This window comes from Thalassophryne amazonica, chromosome 7, assembly GCF_902500255.1.
Source record: "Thalassophryne amazonica chromosome 7, fThaAma1.1, whole genome shotgun sequence".
In the NCBI taxonomy this organism is placed as follows: Eukaryota; Metazoa; Chordata; class Actinopteri; order Batrachoidiformes; family Batrachoididae; genus Thalassophryne; species Thalassophryne amazonica.
In genome coordinates this window covers 61,503,709-61,527,454 of record NC_047109.1, presented here as the reverse complement: position 1 = coordinate 61,527,454, position 23,746 = coordinate 61,503,709, and the positions used below count along the sequence as shown (strand labels likewise).

The 23,746-nt window shown below is 41.8% G+C and overlaps 1 protein-coding gene across 1 annotated transcript; it reads right to left on the bottom strand.

Moving 5' to 3' along the window:
• Window positions 1-278: 278 nt before the first annotated feature.
• nr1d2a (nuclear receptor subfamily 1, group D, member 2a) lies at window positions 279-8,679 on the bottom strand. Its single transcript, XM_034174301.1, has 8 exons — window positions 8,407-8,679; window positions 5,035-5,271; window positions 4,864-4,952; window positions 4,634-4,778; window positions 3,057-3,739; window positions 2,768-2,953; window positions 2,257-2,467; window positions 279-1,373 (listed from the first exon to the last, which is right to left on the bottom strand). Exons 1-8 carry the CDS (start codon window positions 8,435-8,437, stop codon window positions 1,174-1,176), a joined length of 1,782 nt encoding a protein of 593 aa, XP_034030192.1. The 5' UTR covers window positions 8,438-8,679; the 3' UTR covers window positions 279-1,173.
• Between the last annotated feature and the right edge of the window lie 15,067 nt (window positions 8,680-23,746).

Genomic DNA, 23,746 nt, shown 5'->3' with positions numbered 1-23,746 from the left:
AAAACCACCTCAGTGTTGGTCTCTCAGGACAACTTTCAGGTAGATTTCAGACGGATTGCGGTTGCTTTCCAGTCGTGTGAATATCCGATTGTGATTGTGCATGAGCTGGACATGCCAGAACATGTCCTGTGAGGCTTTAGCACGGCGTTGCTTTGTGCAGAGCGGCTGCACCGCGAATACTGAATACTCAGTTCCGTCTGTGGACACTGCATTATGCTGAAGCACAGGCTGCTCATCACAGGGAACAGAGAAATGCAAAGGCTACACACACAAAAACTTGTCACTTGTATTTATTCATACCATCTCATTCAAACTTCTATGTTCATGATATATATATAGAATTATTTACATATGGCAGAGCTGCCAGGAGAGGAAAAGGTAACATCCAGACAACGGCGAGAGATACTCATTACAATTCAGTGCCATGCTGAAAGCACAGTGGGGGTTAATTTAAAAACAAACAAAAAACTCCCCACTTGTGTCATAAAACTGGAGACAGCAAAAAGAGTGTAATTACATTTGGACTGTACATGACATTTGTCTTATCTGCTTTAAAGTGTACAAAAGTAGTGTTTCTGAAAATGTTTTTGACTTCCCCGAAATCACCCGGCAATGCATAAGCTGCCAACCCAGAGTTAAAGCTGTACTAAAACAAACGAACAAAAGGCATAGGGAGAAAAGAAAAAACAAAAAGGACCATACAAACAATGAATGAAGTTGTGCGTTTGTGTTACATACAGCCATGCAGCAGCAATCATCTTGCACACTCCTCAATAGGTTTTGATTTCTATCATATCAGTCAAAGCAGTGGGGGGATCCTTTACATTTTTTTCCCTTCACATTCAGCTGCTCCGACACTTTAGAATTTGTCGCAGTGACAAAATAATCACACTGACGAGTTCATTACTGCTTTACATCGTGTCATACAGCAACATTATTATTATCTTTGAAAATATAAAAGTGCCTCCAATGCTGCCAAAACTGACACATGCACGCGGGGGGCACACAATCCACCTCCTCCATAAGTATAGCACATTCTGCATCGTCCTCAAATCCACACCTGGTCTCCAAATAAACGTTCATACATTCTAGGAGACATGCGAGTGGGGTGGTGCAGCGGGTATGAGGCAGGTCCTGGTTGGCTGAGGTGTGCATGTTTGTTTTAAGAAGCCTTCATGGGTGCACTTTGAAGGAGAGCAGCTCTTCAGAGTGCATGTTGTTCAGCGTGCGCAGCTCAGGGAGCTTCAGCAGCAGCTTTGTGAAGGTGGTGGCCGACTCCTCACCGTGGTTCTGCATCACCAGGTTTCGCAGTGCACGGATCAGTTTGTCCTGCAGGGCCTCCACAGAGTTTAGGTCCTGGATCCCGGAGCGATCTGCATGCACAACAAAGAAAAGGTCAGCAGGGAAAAGAAAAATTCACCGCTTATGGACACAGCAAGTCAGCACAGTCAGAACATTTTTTTTTTGCCACTGCTTTTTATTAAATCTCAACACGCTGCACTGCAACTTCCTTATGCTTTTTATTTGACCCTATGTTGGTTTTATGCTTTGTTTTGGTTTATTTTATTTCTGTTATGTAAAGCACATTGAATTGTCTTGTTGAAATGTGCTATACAAATGAACCTGCCTTGGCTTTTAATATTCATTCCACTGCCAACATTAAATGTCACTTTGTTGGCCCTCAGACCTGCTGGACACAGCACTTGAACAACACACTGGCTTTCATAGTTTAAAATTTTTCCTGACAACTATTACATGCATTCATTGCAATGAAAATAAAACTATATAAATAAGTCACTGCACAGACACTGAACCGGTGCTAACATATGTAAAGTTACATGTTATGGTGCTGAGCAGTCTCACATTATTGCAGAATGACATTTTGCACTCACCTCCACTTTTGTGCATATTACACATGGCAAAGGAAGGCATCAAACATTTAAATATGTTTACCTTTGACCCTGCAACACATTGACCTTTGCACACACAGAGTGTAGACTAGGGCTGCGTGTGCACAACAGAGGACAAGCTATTTGCATTGTCACATGATCTTTTATGACCCTGGAAGGTTAAACCTGAGGTCATACCCATTTATTACCAACAGTTTGGAACCAACATGGATGAAACACATGACGTCACACAAAAACATTTTTTTTGTAATGTATGCATGCTGCTCGCTCTCTGTGCCTTTTTTTTTTTTTGCATCAAGATATCTTATTTGAAGAGGACAAGCAGTGGCTGGTGAGTGCTTCTTACCGGCTGAGACGAGCACTACAGCGGTGAAGAGGCTCATTTCATCCACATCCAGCTGCAGCGCCGCCAGCTTCTCGCTGAACTCGCACATGGAGTTGAGCAGCTCCCCGGCTCCGAGTGACCGCAACGTGTAGAGACTATAGCGGTTTCCGCTCAGGAAGGTCACAGTCCGCTCAGCCACGTTGAAAAGTGAAGCGAATCTGACCATCAGCACCTGGAAGATAATGGACGGTTTATAAATATCTGTGGAAGAAGACATGGGATGCAAACATCATCAACATCCCAGTTTAATAAAACGTCACACACAATCACCTGTCTGCACCACAGAAACACAAAGACGAAAGGAAAACTTCTCGTCTTTGAATCCCACACACATCCAATCAGATCTACTCTCCCACAACAACCATGTAGTTTGACCATCTGAATTAAATGCACAGACCATTCTAGCTGCTCTGGGAGCAGATAGTGCCTCCTTAACCGCAAAGCGAGTGCGTTTGTGTTTCCGCCCTCTCACCTCAAATGTGCCGGCTTTCAGCAGGCTGACTTGGTCATGCTCAGAAAGGTCACGGAAGCCTGGGATCCTTTTGGCAAACTCAACCACCTCTCGCACAGCCGGGGTGAAGCTCATGGAGAAATCCTCCCACACCTCCTGGCTGGGCTTTTGGGGGTCCACATACGGTGAGGTGTTCATTGGACACACCTGGACAGACACATGCAGGTTCTCACTTAATGCAGTAAAAGTAGCAGCTGACCCTCAGAAAACTTTGACTTTAACGTGAGTATTTTCTCCCACAGACACTCACCAAGTGTGCTCTGTAGTTCCCACCATTGGCCAGGCCGCTATAACCGCACGAGGAGGCATTTGGGTTAAAATGCTGCTGTTTTTGGATGTCTTCTGATGGCTCACAGCTGGGGGTGCTATTGAGCTGCTGGTAGGCTTCCTTCTCAATGTAGGTGGCGTTAGTGAGGTGCTGGCTGTTACTGTGACCTCTCACAGCAACATTATTGTTCCAGCAGTTCCAGTTATTCTGCTGCTGCTCTTCCCTGTGGCTATCACTCTCTGTTGCCACAGCAACTGTCACCAGCGAGGATGAAACTCTGCACGGCCTCTGTGACCACTGCTGGCTGTACGCAAAGCTTTCCTGCTGCTGCCCGTTCATTGCGACAACAGCCTCGTCCTCACCGCTGTCTGACCCACAGGAGGAGGAAGAGCTGGAGTTGGTGTCCATGGAAACCACAGACTCTGAGTCCTGAGGGCACTGTGGGGAGGAGGGGTTGGAAGATGATGGAGAAAGGGAGGCAGAAGAAGAGAAAGGGGAGGGGCTGGCATTGGTGGGCTGCGCCTCCATGGGCAGCGGCGGGCTCTGGTGGCCATGCAGCATGCTGTGCAGCTGGCTGTTGTTGCTCATCATGTTGTTCATGGCGTTCTGCATCTCAAGCAGCATCCTCTGCTTTTCCCGCTTAGGGATTCGCCCAAATCGTACAGCTGGGAGCAAACAACAACAGCCGTTAGCTCCTGCAGTTACTTAATGATAGAAACAGCTCCTGTGCTCCATCTACAGGCCAAAATATGCAAAGTCAGATTTTGGATTACATGTTTAGAGCAAAACCTTGAACTCCATACATGATGTGGGGGCACACAATTCCTGCAGCCTGTGTGTTGTATGGACCCCCCTCAGTTGTATTGCAAGTTTTAGTGTGTACACCATTTAATATGCAAATAAACAATGGGTGTGGGAGTGCACATCAAGATCCTGTGTCCTTTAATCACGAAATTCATAATTTGATGTCAATGCACATTTCTGCACTGTCCAACAGGTGTCACCACAGAATTTCTTTTTCTTGCAGTCTCAACTGTGCATGGTGGTTTCAAAGATTTTTAAATGTTTCACAGCGGTGTTTTCAGCTTGAAATGACTAATTTGCAGTGTTGACACACAAAAATAAGGTTTTAGAATCTTATATATTCAGGCATCCTACAAATTGCTTAATTCAAGTTTTACTTTCACATTCTGGTGCATATTGTGTGCCATATTTGGCCACAAAGTGGGCCTTATGTTCCTTGTTGTTGCTACCTTGTTAGCTTTAATAAAGCTGGGCACTACATCTAGGCTATAACATAAACAGAGGTGCTTTTTTTTTTTTAATAATCTGATGCACCAAAACTGAATCAGTCGCTCCTCAATACATGCCTTTATTATGTACCATGTTACAACATGATAATATTTACTGCTTTTGAGGTACCGCTTACACAAGCTGGCTGGAATAGACCAACTTATTCACCCACACAGCCACATATTTACCATACTAACCCCACACCGTTATCAGTGCAGCGACGACAAATGACTCTCAGCTAAAATGTAGAGTAGCAGCCTTCTCACCATCTCTGGACATGCCAACTGCAAGACACTTCTTGAACCGGCACTGCTGGCAGCGGTTCCTGTTGATCCTCATGATGGTGCAATTCTCCATCTTCAGACATTTCTTGTACTGGATGTTTTGCTGGATGCTTCTCCTGAAGAACCCCTGATGAACAACAAGATCCCCCGGAGAAGGTGAGCCATGTTCTTAGGATGCTAGTCCAAGCCGTGGTTCCTGGGAGGTTTCTTACCTTGCAGCCTTCACAAGCATGTACACCATAGTGGAAGCCAGAGGCCACATCTCCACACACCTTGCACAGCAGCACCATCCCATTGATTTCTGCAAAAGCAATCAGTGATTGATTTGAACCAATTAAAATATGCAACGGATGCTTTGTTACAAAAACAGGAGTTTGGCTTACTTGTGATGTTGCTTTTGGTGGACGCGGACGAGCGTCCAGCCTTCTCCAAGCTGTGACCACGTGGATGCCCGTTCTTAGCCGGTGGAGCAACGTCCACCACCATGCCGACAGCCCGGCTGGGCAGCGAGGGACGGGGTGGAGTAGGTGATGTTGACAGGTGTCCACTACTAGGGCTGGTGCTCATGCAAGACTCCGGACTGGAGGCAGCACCAGACGAAATGTAGGCTATGACTCCTCCTGTGAAGAGGTATAGATGGTCAGTGATTACAGCAGCTTCAACCTCAACGTTTTAGTCAATCTGTTCCCTTTCTCCTCTAAAAGTCATTTATTCTGTTGCCGTGGACTGCACTTTCCTTCGACATCAACTTTATGTGTAACTACAGTGCATCAGAGTTGTTTATGTGAGTCAGAGATAATAATGTGTTAACTCTCAAATTTAGCTTCTTAACCACTTCAGCAAATACAAATGGTAGTCTTGTGCAATGAAGGAACAGTGTTTGTGTGCACTTTATATCAGTTTATTCACAACTGACACTGACCTGCTTTATTCTGCTGAGTGACTGTATAGACAGGGTCATATATATATATATATATATATATATATATATATATATATATATATATATATATATATATATATATGATTCTCTAACTACGGGCACTATTGGCCTTGTAAATGTAATTTCCACCACACTGTTGCCTTACAATATAAAGCGCCTTGGGGCAACTGTTTGTTGTGATTTGTCGCTATATACAGTGTTGTGGTGGAAATTACGGCAATAGTGTGGGACAACTACATTTTGTTTAAAAAAAATCACAACAGTTGTATGACATTGAATACCCCAATTATGTTTTGATTATTTTACTGATATTTTATTCAGAGATATTTTAAAACATTAGAAAAAACGTTTCTTTACCATTCATTTTTATCATTGAAGATCAAAAGTCTGGGTGTGGGACAAGCATAAAACAGCAATATTTGCATATAATGATGCTGAAAAAAGGTGAAAAAGTCAGACTACTAGAACAAATTTCTTAATACACTTTCATTGTAAAGATAACTATAAAAGTGTGAAATTTCCCCTTTTTTCTGTTTTTCATACAATATGATCAAAGGACATAAGTGCCTGTAGTCTAAGAATCACCCATATATAAAAGCAACTGTGGTTATGAACTCTGGAAGAGGGGAGAAAAAAAACTGGCTTGGTGTAGCTAGAGGTATAAATTTGGGAAAAATGAACTGTTGAGTAAGAAAATGTTCATAAAGTGCTTAACTTTTTTTAAATGTAGATTTTTACAGATTTAGGTCTGCATGTAGAAAACTCACCTACAATAAATAAACGTATATGCTCCCCACCCCTTTTATTGTAAGCACTGTGACCACACTCTCACGAGCGCCACTAGCTTAGTTTATGGCAAGCTAAAAGTGGACGCTCTCGTTATGGCTGAACAACTGTCCAGTTTCTGGGTATTCTGTGTTAGTACACGCCCGCGGACGACATGCTTGATGAATTCCTGTGCAAAATGTAGGTCCCAGGTAACTGTGATATATTCCTGTGAGATAATGAGTATATATCATCTAAATGTATTCTAAAACTTACCAGTAATAAAATTATAAAGATAACTGAAGTTTTAAGAGTGGCTGTAATAAATATTTAAGAAACTTCAAGTTTATGAGCAACTTCTGGTATCACTCAAGCACATTGTAAACACTGACACGACTGAGTATGATGCGGAAGAGTTCGGAAAGATATGATTGGAATGTTTTGATTACCATTTACAGTTGGCAATGAAAGATTTGGGTGTTAACTTCGTGTTAAAGTCAGAACAAGAAGTTGCACTGAAAGACATCTATCTGGGAAGAGACACAGCCTGTGTGTTGTCGCTCCAACGAGAGCGGCACACTGAGCAGGGTGGCGAAAGTAGTCCGGTGAGCTCAACCTGTGGGCGCGAGCTATCCCACAATTCCAAAATAGCAGAGATGTCAGTCCAATGAGAGCGGCACTCTGAGCAGAGCGCACTGTGACAATCTGTGCTCTGCCATTATGTAAACAGTACAAAGAAAGATGAAGGGGTGTGGCAAGCAGCAGCTCCTTTCATTTAAAGAAACAGGCACATAAGTCATTTGTTACATCAAAATCTTTAAGATTGAATCTCTGCAGTATCTATGAGACATTTCCATCTCCAAACTTTAAGGTCAGCTTGTAAACACTTTATATTTACAAGCTGCAAAGTAGTGGTGGGTTGATCGATCCTAATATCGATAATATCAATACCAACGCTGCTATTGATATTGAATGATCCTCGTGTAAAAAGATCGATACTCAAGCTTTTTTCTCTCCCGCACCCACTGACTGCTGCGCACACAGATTCATCAAAGTCTACTCTCTGTCTGTAAGAGCAGCACTGCGTCACACAACATGAAGCGCACCCTCACCCCTCTGTTGCTGAGGAGCCCTTGAAAAATGCAACAACCCAAACTGCTTCCGTGGGTTAAAGAGCAAAGGACAGCAGTGCCATTTTAAAAATTAAACACAGTGAAAAGTAATTTAAAGTTCTGCAACGGCTTCACAATGTTTCCTTTATGTGATATATATATATATATATATATATATATAGTTATATATATATATATATATAGTTATATATAAAATGTGTGTTCACGGCAGAGGACATCAGCTGATTATCTAACCGAAAACATGAGCGTTATCTTCCACTCCCCGCCCACACGTGGACTTATGAATTTCTACGAAAGCGAAGAGGAATCTCGAAAAAAAAAAAATCTGGGTCAGCCACTCTCACGTGTACCACGCGGTCCCGCCTCGCGCCGCGGCTGCTGTACTCTGCGTGGATTATGCAACGTGAGGCGTCACGAGCTCCACTCTAACCAATGGAGGCAGAGCCTCGCTGGCGCGTGCGCGCAGAAAAGACCGCCCGCCGACCAATCACAGGCGCGTATACACAGAGGCACATGGCTTAAGCCACGCGGTCCATGTGAGCGCAAGCGGGGAAGTGGAACACTGTGTTGTTGTGTGAAATGTGAACACTGCGCTGACACTTTGCCAGCGTTTTAACACCATCCACCGCCAGACGCTCAAATATACAGAAAAACAAATTGCTTCCGTAGCTGTCAGAAAGTATCAGTGTCAGGAAACAGATGTTTTATTATTTATTCACCATGGCGCAAAAAATACATTTGTCTCCGTGCAATGAGCATGCAGAAGGACACAAGGCAGAAATGTAAATTATTTTGTATTTTTAACAAGTATTTTGGCTGGACGAAATATATTTCTTGGCGATAAGTCAATGGATCAAGTGCAGCAGCGCCTTTCATTCATTTTTTTTTTTTTGAACAAATCAGTGTTTTCTTACCGGGTTTGGCCGTGCCAACGTCCTCAGGCATCTCCGCAGAAATGTAAAAGACTCCAACAACTAAAACCGTCCAAATAAAAAAGCCTGTTCTTCTGCGCTGACGTTAAACAAAAGTGTACCGAGGCTCACGGCTGCTTTCTATTTGGAGGAAGTGTGCAGCTCCTCCGAAGCGGCGTCGACTCCCGGTGAACGGTGTGTGTGTGTGTGTGCGCGCGGAACTCCCCCGGTATACTGTGACTGCGGCGAGTCGGAAGAACGAAATGTTCTCAAACGTGGAGAGCTCGCCCATGTGACCCATTTGTCGGCCACGCCCCTCCGCCCTGCCGCTAGACTCACTTTAACCCAGTGACACACTTTCAGGGCACCGGAGGGGGCGGAGCCATGCGTCCCGCCTGCGTGACCGAGGAGCGGTAACACAGCGGTCACGTTGCACAGCACAACTTGAAGCACACGCTGAGGCTCGTGCTGCCTTCACGTCCATCGGGCTGTACAAGTTAAATTCACTTAAAAAAGAAAAGTTTACAAAATTCTAAAAAAATGTGCAGACGATGAAGTCGCTTCATGTTGGCAAAAGATTTGATGATCAATGATTCATTCCGTGGATATTCTGGCCTATGTGTGTGTGTGCGCGCGCAAATGTTTCCCACGAATATTTCGGTTTTATGGTTGTTGCTCTGATACTGATAATTTGTCAATTTTAAAAGGCTCCATGGGGGGAGTATGGAGCTAAATCAAGGCCAAAAGTTTTGTAATCTGAAAATAAAAAAAGATTGAAAATTAAATTTTGATTACAAAACTTTTGGCCTTGATTTAGCTCCATAGGCGAGAAGAATAAAAAAAGAGGGGTACTCGCAACAGAGTTCCCAAACCATATTCCCACTCTTTCTTACTGTACACTCACAACAAGAAGGTCAGGGGATGGATTCCCACCTGGGGCCTTTCTGTATGCCGTTTGCATGCTCTCCCTGTGTTTGCATGGGTTCCCTCCGGGTGCTCTGGCTTCCTCCAGGTTAGATGGATTGGAAACTTTCAATTGTTCGTACAGCAGTGTTCAGAATAATAGTAGTGCTATGTGACTAAAAAGATTAATCCAGGTTTTGAGTATATTTCTTATTGTTACATGGGAAACAAGGTACCAGAAGATTCAGTAGATTCTCACAAATCCAACAAGACCAAGCATTCATGATATGCACACTTTTAATCAATCAATCAATCAATCAATCAATCGTTTTATTTCTAAAGCGCTTTACAACAACCAAAGTTGATCAAAGTGCTGCACATAGTTAAAAACAACCATAAGATAAAACATATACATCTAAAATATATTACAGTTGTCGATTTCCAGGGAGTCACAGCTCTATAGCCGTGGTCACAACCCGCCGTACTTGCACATGCGTGCAGTGTACTTGCAAAAACGTGGGCTAAATTTGAAATTTGACTTGCATGCACAACGCAGCTTCTCACTTGAACCTGGACTTTATTTCCAAACGTCAGCAACACACACTCCACAGCTTCAGTCTGATAACTCGTTTTAACTTTTCGAGGCAAGTAAACACTCGTACAACTGACCGCTGCAGGCTGGACATGCTCATGCATCGCCGACGCCGAAAAACATCTGCCGCTCTGGTCCCGCTCATAAAAAAAGAAAAGCGACACCCCCCCAACACACACACACACACACACACACACACACACACACACACACTGCTTTATTGTCATCTCTCTTTATCGTTACGCTCCTGAAAACGTAGTGGCCGTGGCATCCGCAGAAAACGTACAGCAAAAAAAAACCGCACGGTGGGTTGTGACCGGGGCTTAAGTGTCAAAGGCCAATTGAAACAAATACGTTTTCAGCCTGGCTTTGAACAGCGGCAGGGATGAGATGGAGCTAACTCCAGAGGAAGAGAGTTCCAGAGTCTAGGACCTGCCACGGCAAAGGCACAATCGCCCCACTGTCTATGCGTCGACCTTGGAACCACCAGCAGGTGTTGGTCTGAAGAGCGCAAGGCTCTGCAGGGCTGGTGAGGGGTCAAAATGTCACTGAGGTAATTCGGTGCGAGGCCATGGACTGAACTGAAGATGAACAACAAGCGTTTAAGTTGTATTCGGAACTGAACCGGGAGCCAATGGAGGGAGTAAAGAACTGGTGTGATATGGTCGTATTTGCGAGTGCTGGTGAGGAGGCGAGCAGCCACATTCTGCACCAGTTGCAGACGGTAAAGAGAGGCTTGACTAAGTCCAGTCTATTACAATAGTCCAGATGTGAACTGACAAAAGCATGGATGGTTTTCTCAAAATCTCTGCGGTTTAGTAAAGGTTTGACCTTAGCTAACTGAGTTGGAAAAAGCTTGCTCCAACCACGGAGTCAATTTGTTTATTAAATTTTAAATCTGAGTCAAAAATCACACCCAGATTCCTGACAGTGTGGTTCGGCTGAGAGCCAAAATAAGTGATGTTTTTAACTGAATTTACATGGCTGGAAGATCCAAAGAGGATGAATTCAGTTTTTGACTCGTTCAGACAGAGAAAGTTTTGTGATAGCCAGCATTTTATGTCAGTGAGGCAGGAATTAATGGACTGTGTCTGAAAAAGAAGTCACAGGCAGATAGATTTGTAAGTCATCCGCGTACATATGACAGGACACATCATGATAAGCAATAACAGAACCTAATAGCATAATGTACAACGAAAAAAGGGCAGGGCCAAGAATTGAGCCTGTGGCACACCGGAGGTCAGAGAAGCTGGTGAAAAGGAGAGGTCATTAATCACAACAGTAAAAGACCTATTTGAAAGATATGACCTGAACCACTCCAGTACAGGTCCCTGGAGACCCACCTGCTGGGTCAGCCAGGTCAGCAGGATGGAATGGTCCACTGTATCGAATGCCGCAGTGAGATCCAGCATAACCAATAGCGCAGGTGTCTTGGAGTCCAGAGACAACAGAATGTCACTCCGCACTTTTAAAAGTGCCACCTCTGTGCTATTGCATGCTCTGAATCCGGATTGAAATTGATCATAAATTTGATTCTGAACCAGGAATTAGTTTAACTGAGTGAAAACAAGCTTTTCAAGAACTTTGGAAAGAAAGGGCAGATGGGACACTGGTCTGAAACTTGACAGCACAACAGGGTCTAGGTTGGGTTTTTTTGATAAGTGGCCTGACCACGGCCTGCTTAAAAACAGTTGGCACAGACCCTAGCCTTAGACAGGTATTGAAAAAATGAAGAAGAGATGGTCCAACTGTGTCAAAAACCTGCTTAAGCACCCTAGATGGAATAATGTCCAAAGGACAGTTAGTAGGTTTCAGTTTCTGTACTATATCGGAGAGCTGTAAGAGTGACACTGGATCAAATGTACTAAACACTGGATCAAATGTACTAAACACTCTTAAGGCTATGAAATTGGGCTATTAATAAAAAAAAAGTAGAAAAGGGGTGTTCACAATAATAGTAGCATCTGCTGTTGACGCTACAAACTCAAAACTATTATGTTCAAACTGCTTTTTTAGCAATCCTGTGAATCACTAAACTAGTATTTAGTTGTATAACCACAGTTTTTCATGATTTCTTCACATCTGCGAGGCATTAATTTTGTTGGTTTGGAACCAAGATTTTGCTCGCTTACTAGTGTGCTTGGGGTCATTGTCTTGTTGAAACACCCATTTCCAGGGCATGTCCTCTTCAGCATAAGGCAATATGACCTCTTCAAGTATTTTGACATATCCAAACTGATCCATGATACCTGGTATGCGATATATAGGCCCAACACCATAGTAGGAGAAACATGCCCATATCATGATGCTTGCACCACCATGCTTCACTGGCTTCACTGTGAACTGTGACTTGAATTCAGAATTTGGGGGTCGTCTCACAAACTGTCTGCGGCCCTTGGACCCAAAAAGAACAATTTTACTCTCATCAGTCCACAAAATATTCCTCATTTCTCTTTAGGCCAGTTGATGTGTTCTTTGGCAAACTGTAACCTCTTAGGCACGTCTTTTATTTAACAGAGGGACTTTGTGGGGGATTCTTGCAAATAAATTAGCTTCACACAGGCGTCTTCTAACTGTCACAGCACTTACAGGCAACTCCAGACTGTCTTTGATCATCCTGGAGCTGATCAATGGGTGAGCCTTTGCCATTCTGGTTATTCTTCTATCCATTTCATCTGTCTCAGTTTTTTTTTTGTCCATTTTAAAGCATTGGAGATCATTGTAGATGAACAGCCTATAATTTTTTGCACCTGTGTATAAGTTTTCCTCTCTCCAATCAACTTTTTAATCAAACTACAGTACGCTGTTCTTCTGAACAATGTCTTGAACGTCCCATTTTCCTCAGGCTTTCAAAAAGAAAAGCATGTTCAACAGGTGCTGGCTTCATCCTTAAATAGGGGACACCTGATTCACACCTGTTTGTTCCACAAAATTGACAAACTCACTGACTGAATGCCACACTACTATTACTGTGAACACCCCCTTTTCTACTTTTTTTTTTTTTACTAATAGCCCAATTTCATAGCCTTAAGAGTGTGCATATCATGAATGCTTCGTCTTCTTGGATTTGTGAGAATCTACTGAATCTACTTGTACCTTGTTTCCCATGTAACAATAAGAAATATACTCAGAACCTGGATTAATCTTTTTAGTCACATAGCACTACTATTATTGTGAGCACTACTGTAGGTGTGCATCCAGGTGTGTACGTGTTATATGTGGTCCTGCGACAGACTGATGACTTGTCCAGAGTGTACCCTGCCTCATACCGTATGACTGCTGGGATAGCGCCCCCCCCCCCATGACCCTTAATTGGAGTAAGTGGTTGAAGATGAGTAAGTCAAAAGTTGCATTATGCATTGCTGCAATCAGCCACATAAGCTTGGTGTCTTCCCTCTCTAGTCTCTGTTTTTTTTTTTTCAGTTTTTAAGAATTGCTCCTCCAGACCAGATTTGCCATACAGTGCCATACTATTTGTAATTCTTAATGACTGATGTGAATGAAGTCCAAGAGACACACACAACTACTTGGAAATGTTCATTTATTCATCCTGACTTGTGTAAAAAAAAAAAAAAAAAAAAAGTGTCTGGCAGCAACACAATTATTGGCACAAATTTAAAATCAAACGTGATATAAAATGTGGGAAAAGCACGTGTGTTTTCTTTTCTGTTTGAGCTCATGTAAAAAATATGCAGACATGGTGTGGCTTGAAATGTGGAGTTTTAATTATTCATGATTCAAAAAGGGCAGCTGCAATAAGCCTTGTAGGCCATGGGCCAGCATGGTCCCATGTGCACCCCTATAAATTTGGTATCATTAGAAAGCTTAGGATATCTAGATTACAAAAATAACTGGTAACAGTAAAAATACCGGGACTCACTATGGTATATGATAACATTGGATTGCTACACATGAAGTAGGTCAAGAGGATGTCATTACAACCTTCAACATGGGGTTTGTATGAAAGCAAACCCTCTGATCTGGAACAAGCTTGAAGGATATGACAAGAACATTCTAAATAAAGCTGAAATATACCTTCAAGTGGTATGTACATTTTGTGCAAATAAGTGCAGTGATTTCCAATGTGCCAAACATCTATATCTTATACTCTCGTTTTTGTCCAAGCTCCCAGGGTATCATTTTTAAATCATGTATACTCGTACCTTTTGACACAATAAGCTGTTATGCTTGGTCCTGCATAATAAATGGACTCGGAGACAGTCAGCGTGGGTTTCACACTGGGCTTTACTGTTGCCATTTTGATACCACAGCAACTCCTGCTAAGCAACAACACATCTCCCCATTTAAAAACATAAAAAAAAAAAAGAAAAAAAAAAAGGAATGAACACAGACAATTTTTTTCAACAACACATTTCAACCTCAAAAACGTATATTTCCGAGCAGCTCTCCATAAGTCTGCTAGGAGCTCAAACATTTCGGCTCGATCTGCCAGGTGTCCTCACTGGCGCTCCCGTGGAGCTATTACTGCCTGGCACAACAGGATCCAGCAGTTGGCCCTGTGGTTCCTCAGCCAGGTCATCCATAGTGTCCACACCTTCAAGTGTGCCATCAGGCTGTTGTACAGAACACTGGCTTGACACTTGTGGCTTGATATCAACACGGCTACTTCTCAGTAATGTTCCATGGTCTGTCTGGAACTGATATGAACATGGTGTTCTCTTTCCACTGATCCTTGGACATTCCAGATGCCAGTCACGTGATCTCGAATTCTGACATGTTCTCCTGACTAAGTTGCACAGAAGATGAGTTTAAATACTTGGGGTCAACTGTTCAAAGTAATGGAGAATGTGGCAGAGAGGCGAAGAAGAGAGTGCAGGCAGGGTGGAGAAAGGTGGCAGGAGTGATTTGACTGAAAAATATCGGCAAGAGTCAAGGGGAAAGTCTAAAAAACAGTAATGAGACCAACTTGTAGAGACAGCGCCACTAACAAAAAGACAGGAGGCAGAGCTGAAGATGTTGAAATCCTATTTGGGAGTGGCGAGAATGGACAGGATTAGGAATGAACATACCAGAGGGACAGCTCAGGTGGGACAGTTTGGAGACAAATTTAGAGAGGTGAGATTGTTTAGACATGTGGAGAGGAGGGACCCAGGGTATATTGGGAGAAGGATGCCGAGGATGGAGCCACCAGGCAGGAGGAGAAGAGAGAGGCCAAAGAGGAGGTTTATGGATGTGCTGAGGGAGGACATGCAGGTGGTTGGCGTGACAGAGGAAGATACAGAGGACAGGGTGAGATGGAGACGATTGATCTGCTGTGGCGACTCCTAATGGGAGCAGCCGAAAGAAGAAGAGGAGTCGTGTAATATGCTTTCATACAAAATTTAGTTGGTTGCTTATCAAATTATGTAAACATACAAAGCAGTATCAGACGAGGAGTTGCAGGTATGGTCACTGTTCTCTTTAAGTCAGCTGCAGTGGAAGATCTCTCAAATATGGAAAATGAAAGTGTACTCGAGTGGCGTGGCATATATATTGTGTACATACTCTCACTAGCCACTTTATTAGGTACACCTGTTCAATTGCTTGTTAACACAAATAGCTCATAAGCCAATCACATGGCAGCAACTCAATGCATTTAGACATCTGGACGTGATTAAGACAACTTGTCGACGTTCAAACTGAGCATCAGAATGGGGAATAAATGGTAAATGGACTGCATTTATATATAGCGCTTTTCCATCTGCATCAGACGCTCAAAGCGCTTTACAAATAATGCCTCACATTCACCGGGAGCAATAGCAGATTGAAGACCTTGCCCAAGGGCCTTTAGTGATTTTCCAGTCAGGCTGGGATTTGAATTGAGGATCTTCTGGTCTCAAGCCACTAGACCATCACCTCCCCTGATAAAGTGACTTTGAATGTGGCATGGTTGTTGGTGTCAGATGGGCTGGTCTGAATATTTTAGAAACTGCTTATCTACCAGGATTTTCATGGATAACCATCTCTACGAGCACATAGCACTATTATTCTGAACACTACTGTATATGTAAACAGGTGTGTGCCTTTCCAAATCATGTACAATCAACTGAATGTACCCCAGGTGGACTCCAATTAATTAGAAACATCTCAAGAATGATCAGTGGAAACAGGATACACCTGAGCTCAATTTTGAGCTTCATGGCAAAGGCTGTGAATACTTGTACATGTGATTTCTTAGGTTTTTTATTTTATTTTTTAATAAATTTGCAAAAATCTCCAAAAACGTTTTTCACATTGTCATTATGGGGTATTGTGTGTAGAATTTTGAGGGAAAAATGAATTTCATCAATTTTGTAATAATGCTGTAACAGAAAAAAATGTGGAAAAAGTGAAGCGCTATGGATACTTTCCAGAAATCATATCGCCTTTCTATTGGTTGCATGGCATTTGACCTTTGGTGAAACTGAAAGGTCAAATTCAAGGTCATTAGTGTTTTTTTAATCTAAATTTCGAGGCAATATGAATTAAACAAGGTATAAAAGTTTAGATTTTGCTTAGAACGTCACCTGTCCCTGTGCATTCTCTTATGACTCTATTAAATCTTAGAAATGATACATTAACTGTTAATGCGACTAAAATCCAGTGACATCTGTCTGCAGAATTATGACTTGTGGAGGAATAATGACACTGACGTGCACAAAAGTCTTTTGTACTGAGTCATTTTGAATACATCTGAGAGACCAAAGAGAAGTTAAATGAAATTGTTCAATTATTTTAGTTCCCTGGAAGTCCCCAAACTTCCCTAGTATGTAGACTGTGAGCATTAACGACCTTTCACACCAAACGTGTTCAATGTGAAAGGCCCTTATGTCTAGACATTTTCCGTGGATTAACTCACCACTTTATTTGGTACAGCTGGGGTTTTTTTTTATTGTTAATATAGTCAAGCCAATTATGTGGCAGGAATTGGATTAACAGAGAAATAGCAAATGGTTGTTTGTTTTAGGCCAAATATCAGGCCTAAAATATTAGTTTGCTGGCTGATATCTCAAGATTGTTACTTAAGAGAGCACAGATATTAGTGTAGAAAAAGTAGCCATTTAGTGGTGATTCAAAGAGTAACAATGCAAAGTGAAAAACTTGTTTGTGACACAGGTCACAGAAGAAAGGCCAGACTGGTTCAACCTGACAGGAAGGGGACAGTAACTAACCACACAGCTCTCAGGACAAATGCAAAGTGAAACCTTGTCACGTTTCAGTGTGTGAGAGTACATGGCTGTGCTCACATTCAACTCAGTGACAGGTGCCTCTTTGGTGGCTGCATTTTAATGCGCAGGAGGTTGTGACTCCTACAGCATGCTAGAATTACAAAGAACGAAATATATATACAATGACAAATTAAATAATTAACGAGTGTGGGAATGTGAGGCAACATTGTAAAGCGCTGTGAGCGACAGTATCAGATGGAAAAAAAAGGCACAAGAGAAATAGTCCATTTATTAGCTTCCAACAACTGCCACAAAGTACCTCACAGTTGTTTCATATCCCTCCCCCCCATGCCACCCACCACACATTTTGTGTGGAAGAGGAACCGCAGATTCAGACATTTGGTGTATGTACTTGGCTGAGGAGCCAGTGGTGCGAAGCTACCATCTGTGGGATTATGACTGAACGCCTCTAAGTCAGAATCCTGCCTAGACGAAGCGATACCGAAGCGACGTGGATTTTCGGTTGTCCCCTGGTAGCTGGGCCTCCCCCCCGGGGGGGCCCCGGTGAGCAGAGCCGCTCGTGACTGGGGCACGGCCGGATATGCGGCCGCCCCTCTCGTCCCACGCAACTCATGTTTGTGGAGAACCTGGTGCTAAATCACTTGCAGACGACCTGATTTTGTTGGAATAAAACTTTGAAATTTCTTAAACCCAGTGATCAAAAAACTGTTTATATACATTTTTTTTAATCAAAATTGTAAAGTGTAGGTACAAATGTATTTATAAATCTATGTAAAATACTTTAAAATAATGTAAAATGTAAAATTGTTTCATGGAATTTATAAGAAAATCTGGTTGTCTTAGATCTGGTTTTATCAGATCTTTTTACTGAATGCTTATCAACAGCTTTCACCGGCAGTACAACAACAAAAACTTTTAATGTCACTCGTTTCAGCAATGAAATAAATTTTCCACTTGGTTTTGCAGATGCCTGTGCTAAATGCAGTGGTGGGCACAGCTAACTAAAAAATTAGCTTCGATAACAGCTAATCATCTAACTGAAAAGTTATCTTTTATAAAGCTAAACTGATAAACCACCCAAAACTTTATCAGAAACTACAGCTAATTTATAACTGCCAGTATTGTCACCAGTACACTCGCAGCTACTAATAAACCAATTTTGCGTTTTAACACCATGATCACAAAACCAAACAATGAGTCACCACTTCTGTCTTTGTGCACCCTGCCCACTGCTGGAAACTCCTGTTTGTTACATATGTTGTTGCAGTGAAACATTTGAGAGGTTAAGCTCAACTCTACCACAGCAAAAGGAGTCTGACCACCAGGTTGCCACAAAAAAAGTCATTGTTCCTTAACAGCATGTAGCAGTCGCCCCCCTCCCCGTGAGGCAGAAGTCTTGGAAAATAAAGCAGTTTTGACGTATGGTTTTGATTTATAACTTAACTTTTCCAGGTAGAATAACTCCATTAATGACAATTCTGTCATTTGTACAAAGTTAAAATATAACACATATCTTTTAATTTTACATAATGCACTAATTCTGAAGTTTTGCAAAACACAGATGCCAAAGGGATTATGGGTAAAATGAGCCTCCTCTAACACTGATTGGTTGACTCATTCATTCTGTAAAAACCAACACGTTAACGTGACGTGTGTGTTGGTTTACATATAAATGTGCTTCTGTAAAATATGCCATTTTATTTATATGTAAAACAAACAAACAAAAAAGTAATTTGCAAAGCCAAAAGTCAAGCTGTGATTAGACAACCGCCTGATATAACCGGGATCAAAATGCATAGAACACTGCTCAGACCCTAACCCATAATACTTTCCGTGCCAGAGAGCTGCTGCGGTTTAAACAGCAGAGAGAATCCATGATGACAATTGTAAATGAACATTACACAACCAAAATGTACATTTTTATTTCTTTTCATCAGCTGCAGAAAGAGGCTGCAACAACTCTCTGGTGCACCAAGGATAATGGGATATCTCAATACTTAGGGCGAATATTGCCATGAACACTACTGGCTAGTAGATGGCAGTAGAGATCATGAAAACTTACCAAGTTTCAGACATCTTATATATATATATATATATATATATATATATATATATATATATATATATATATATATATATATATATTACTCTGGAACAAAGATGACAAACAGTGTTGTAAAGGACAATAAGCACAACGTTAAAGAGCAAACAGGAAGCGATTGCAGCTCACAGTGATTCCAACTGAAAATAATGGAGAAGCAATCTGAGCTTCTTCTGGTATTTTTGCATAAAACAAACAACAACAACATCTATAAACCCAGAGAATTTATTCACGAGAGTGTTAGGCACAATATACAAAGGGCTTAATGCTGTTGTCTGTGTGGAGCCTGATCAGAGCATCTCAAATGCATTTCTCCTGTCCTGAACTTAACCATAACAACACTGCCGAGACATGTCCACACTAAAACCTTCAAAATTAGTGCAATACTTTAAAACTAAAATATATAACTGATATTTTCACTTTATAAAACTTCAGATGTGACGTTAATTTAAATAACATGTCCAAAATTAGTTTTGTTAAAATTTTAACCGTAAGTTAAAACTGCATGCCTCTGGATGACTTGGGTGATATTGCCAGCAAGTTAGTATGGTGTCAAAAGAATTTTTTTTTTCTTCTTGTTTTGTTCTGTCACCAATTCTCCTCTGACTGCAGAGAATAGAGCGGCTTCTCCTGAAACCAGCTCTCCTCTGTTTGTAGAGAATAGAACTGTACAGCTGCTACAGAACATTTAACAGGTAAGCACTAAAATCTTTCTTATCAGACTTCACAGATGTTTTTAACTGTTAAAGCTTTATTTACTACACCTGCATAAATATGTTAGCAATCTAAAAATTATCGGACCAAAATTTATCGGAATATAATTGGTCTGATGACAGTTTTCAAAGTTATCTGAAAAGCTAATCCGATAATGAAAACATTATCTTTGATAATTAGCGGTTATCAGATTAGCGGAACTGCGCCCAGTACTGGCTAGATGTGCTACAGACTTAATGAGTTGTCTCAGAGAAAATCATGAGGGGGTGGCTGGATGACTGACTCCGATTTTGATGAAAGTTTCACCATATACCCTTCAAGTAGATTGATCAGGAATGGCAAAGTTAGTTTTTTTCCATCAGGCAAAATTTTACTTGAATTTTGGTTAGTTCAAAATTTGATGTCAAAATGTGGTAAAAATGCCAACTTTGACATATCGGTTCTCAATTCTCGACAGGGCGATAGAAAAAAAGTGAGTGCGATTCCTCAATACGGGGTATCAGTGACCTTCAAAAACCAGTTTGTTCTGTGGTATATTTCTTTGTATTTCTGTAATTGACACTTTTTAAATGCTATAGGCGAGCAGTTTCAGGGCCAAATCTGGGTGAGCAGGAGATTTGAAGCTTCTCATAAATCAATCAATTTTCTGCTCATTTCAGCAAATAAGATGTGCTTTCCTATCTTTTCCAGTACACAGAATCAATTTACAGTTATTTTGGTGATTAGGTCAAGTTCATTGACAAAGGCCAAGGTCATTCTCAAATTTTACCATTTTTCACATATCTCTTGTGCTTAACAACAAATTTTAGCACTTGAAATTACAAAATTTTGTTTGTGATATGAATTGATAGAACATATTGTTAGCATAAAGGTTATTGCTAACATGCAGTTTTAAGTATCTTCAGAAGTTGATGAAAAACTTACATTTTTTTTACACCCCAACTCTTGACACTGTCATAAGCTTTCTCTCAATTCTTCAACACACAATGTAATTCCTTCTGGTCTCCATCAGCACTCTCAGTGCAAACATTGGATCTGTAGTGCTAGTTCTTGGTATGAATTGCTGCTCACAAATCTTCTATAGCTGATCAACTTTATGCATTTGCAGTTACTACAGCTCTGCACATCACCCTTTTTAAAAATCAGAACCAGCACACCTCTTCTCCACTCAGACATCCTCTTTTTCCAAGGTTTTTTTTTTTTTAGAAACTCCACTGTCATCTCTCCCATACCTCTGCTGGCATGTCAGCTGGACCAATTGCCTTTCCACTCTTCAAAGCTGTTCTCACTTAGTACTTACCAATATGCTGCACTTCTGGATTTACTCTCCAGATCACCCAGCTTTCTCTCCCTCTCATTGCTTCATTCTTCAGCTCCTCAAAATACTCAATCTAACTTCTCAACATTCTCCTCGCTTGTCAGCACATTACCATTAGCATCATTTGTCACCATAACCTGCTGTACAGTAGTGTTCAGAATAATAGTAGTGCTATGTGACTATAAAGATTAATCCAGGCTTTGAGTATATTTCTTATTGTTACATGGGAAACAAGGTACCAGTAGATTCTCACAAATCCAACAAGACCAAGAATTCATGACATGCACATTCTTAAGGCTATGAAATTGGGCTATTAGTAAAAAAAAACAAAAAAACAAAAGTAGAAAAGGGGGTAAGATAAGAAAGCCTTTATTCATCCCTCAATGGGGAAATTTCAGTGTCACATCGCAGCATAGAACAGTAGGAGTAGACAGAAGGGCATGCAATAAAACAAACAAGCATCTCTCAAAAACAAGAACTAAAAAAGCACTGAGTGCCGGGTAAAGCTAAGGCTACCATTGTTCAGTTCAATGCTGCACTGCCGGGATGATATACAGTCGGGATGTGAGAGCAATCAGATAAAATGACTTCACCGTGAAATGTACGAGAAGTTACTCTGATATTTACAATATGGACAGGTTAAAATATAAGTTATATATATATATATATATATATATATATATATACTCAACAAAAATATAAACGCAACACTTTTGGTTTTGCTCCCATTTTGTATGAGATGAACTCAACGATCTAAAACTTTTTCCACATACACAATATCACCATTTCCCTCAAATATTGTTCACAAACCAGTCGAAATCTGTGATAGTGAGCACTTCTCCTTTGCTGAGATAATCCATCCCACCTCACAGGTGTGCCTTAGACTGCCCACAGTAAAAGGCCACTCTGAAAGGTGCAGTTTTATCACACAGCACAATGCCACAGATGTCGCAAGATTTGAGGGAGCGTGCAATTGGCATGCTGACAGCAGGAATGTCAACCAGAGCTGTTGCTCGTGTATTGAATGTTCATTTCTCTACCATAAGCCGTCTCCAAAGGCGTTTCAGAGAATTTGGCAGTACATCCAACCAGCCTCACAACCGCAGACCACGTGTAACCACACCAGCCCAGGACCTCCACATCCAGCATGTTCACCTCCAAGATCGTCTGAGACCAGCCACTCAGACAGCTGCTGAAACAATCGGTTTGCATAACCAAAGAATTTCTGCACAAACTGTCAGAAACCGTCTCAGGGAAGCTCATCTGCATGCTCGTTGTCCTCATCGGGGTCGCAACCTGACTCCAGTTCATCGTCGTAACCGACTTGAGTGGGCAAATGCTCACATTCGCTGGCGTTTGGCACGTTGGAGAGGTGTTCTTTTCTCAGATGAATCCCGGTTCACACTGTCCAGGGCAGATGGCAGACAGCGTGTGTGGCGTCGTGTGGGTGAGCGGTTTTCTGATGTCAATGTTGTGGATCGAGTGGCCCACGGAGGCGGTGGGGTTATGGTATGGGCAGGCGTCTGTTATGGACGAAGAACACAGATGCATTTTATTGATGGCATTTTGAATGCACAGAGATACCGCAACAAGATCCTGAGGCCCATTGTTGTGCCATCCAAGAACATCACCTCATGTTGCAGCAGGATAATGCACGGCCCCATGTTGCAAGGATCTGTACACAATTCTTGGAAGCTGAAAATGTCCCAGTTCTTGCATGGCCGGCATACTCACCGGACATGTCACCCATTGAGCATGTTTGAGATGCTCTGGACCGGCGTATATGATAGCGTGTACCAGTGCCTGCCAATATCCAGCAACTTCACACAGCTATTGAAGAGGAGTGGACCAACATTCCACAGGCCACAACTGACAACCTGATCAACTCTATGTGAAGGAGATGTGTTGCACTGCATGAGGCAAATGGTGGTTACACCAGATACTGACTGGTATCCCCCCCCCCAATAAAACAAAACTGCACCTTTCAGAGTGACCTTTTATTGTGGACAGTCTAAGGCACACCTGTGCACTAATCATGGTGTCTAATCAGCATCTTGATATGGCACACCTGTGAGGCGGGATGGATTATCTCAGCAAAGGAGAAGTGCTCACTATCACAGATTTAGACTGGTTTGTGAACAATATTTGAGGGAAATGGTGATATTGTGTATGTGGAAAAAGTTTTAGATCTTTGAGTTCATCTCATACAAAATGGGAGCAAAACCAAAAGTGTTGCGTTTATATTTTTGTTGAGTGTAGTTGTATAACCACAGTTTTTCATGATTTCTTCACATCTGCGAGGCATTAATTTTGTTGGTTTGGAACCAAGGTTTTGTTGGTTTATTAGTGTGCTTGGGGTCATTGTCTTGTTGAAACACCCATTTCAAGGGCATGTCCTCTTCACCATAAGGCAACATGACCTAATCAAGTATTTTGACATATCCAAACTGATCCATGATACCTGGTATGCGATATATAGGCCCAACACCATAGTAGGAGAAACATGCCCATATCATGCTTGCACCACCATGCTTCACTGTCTTCAC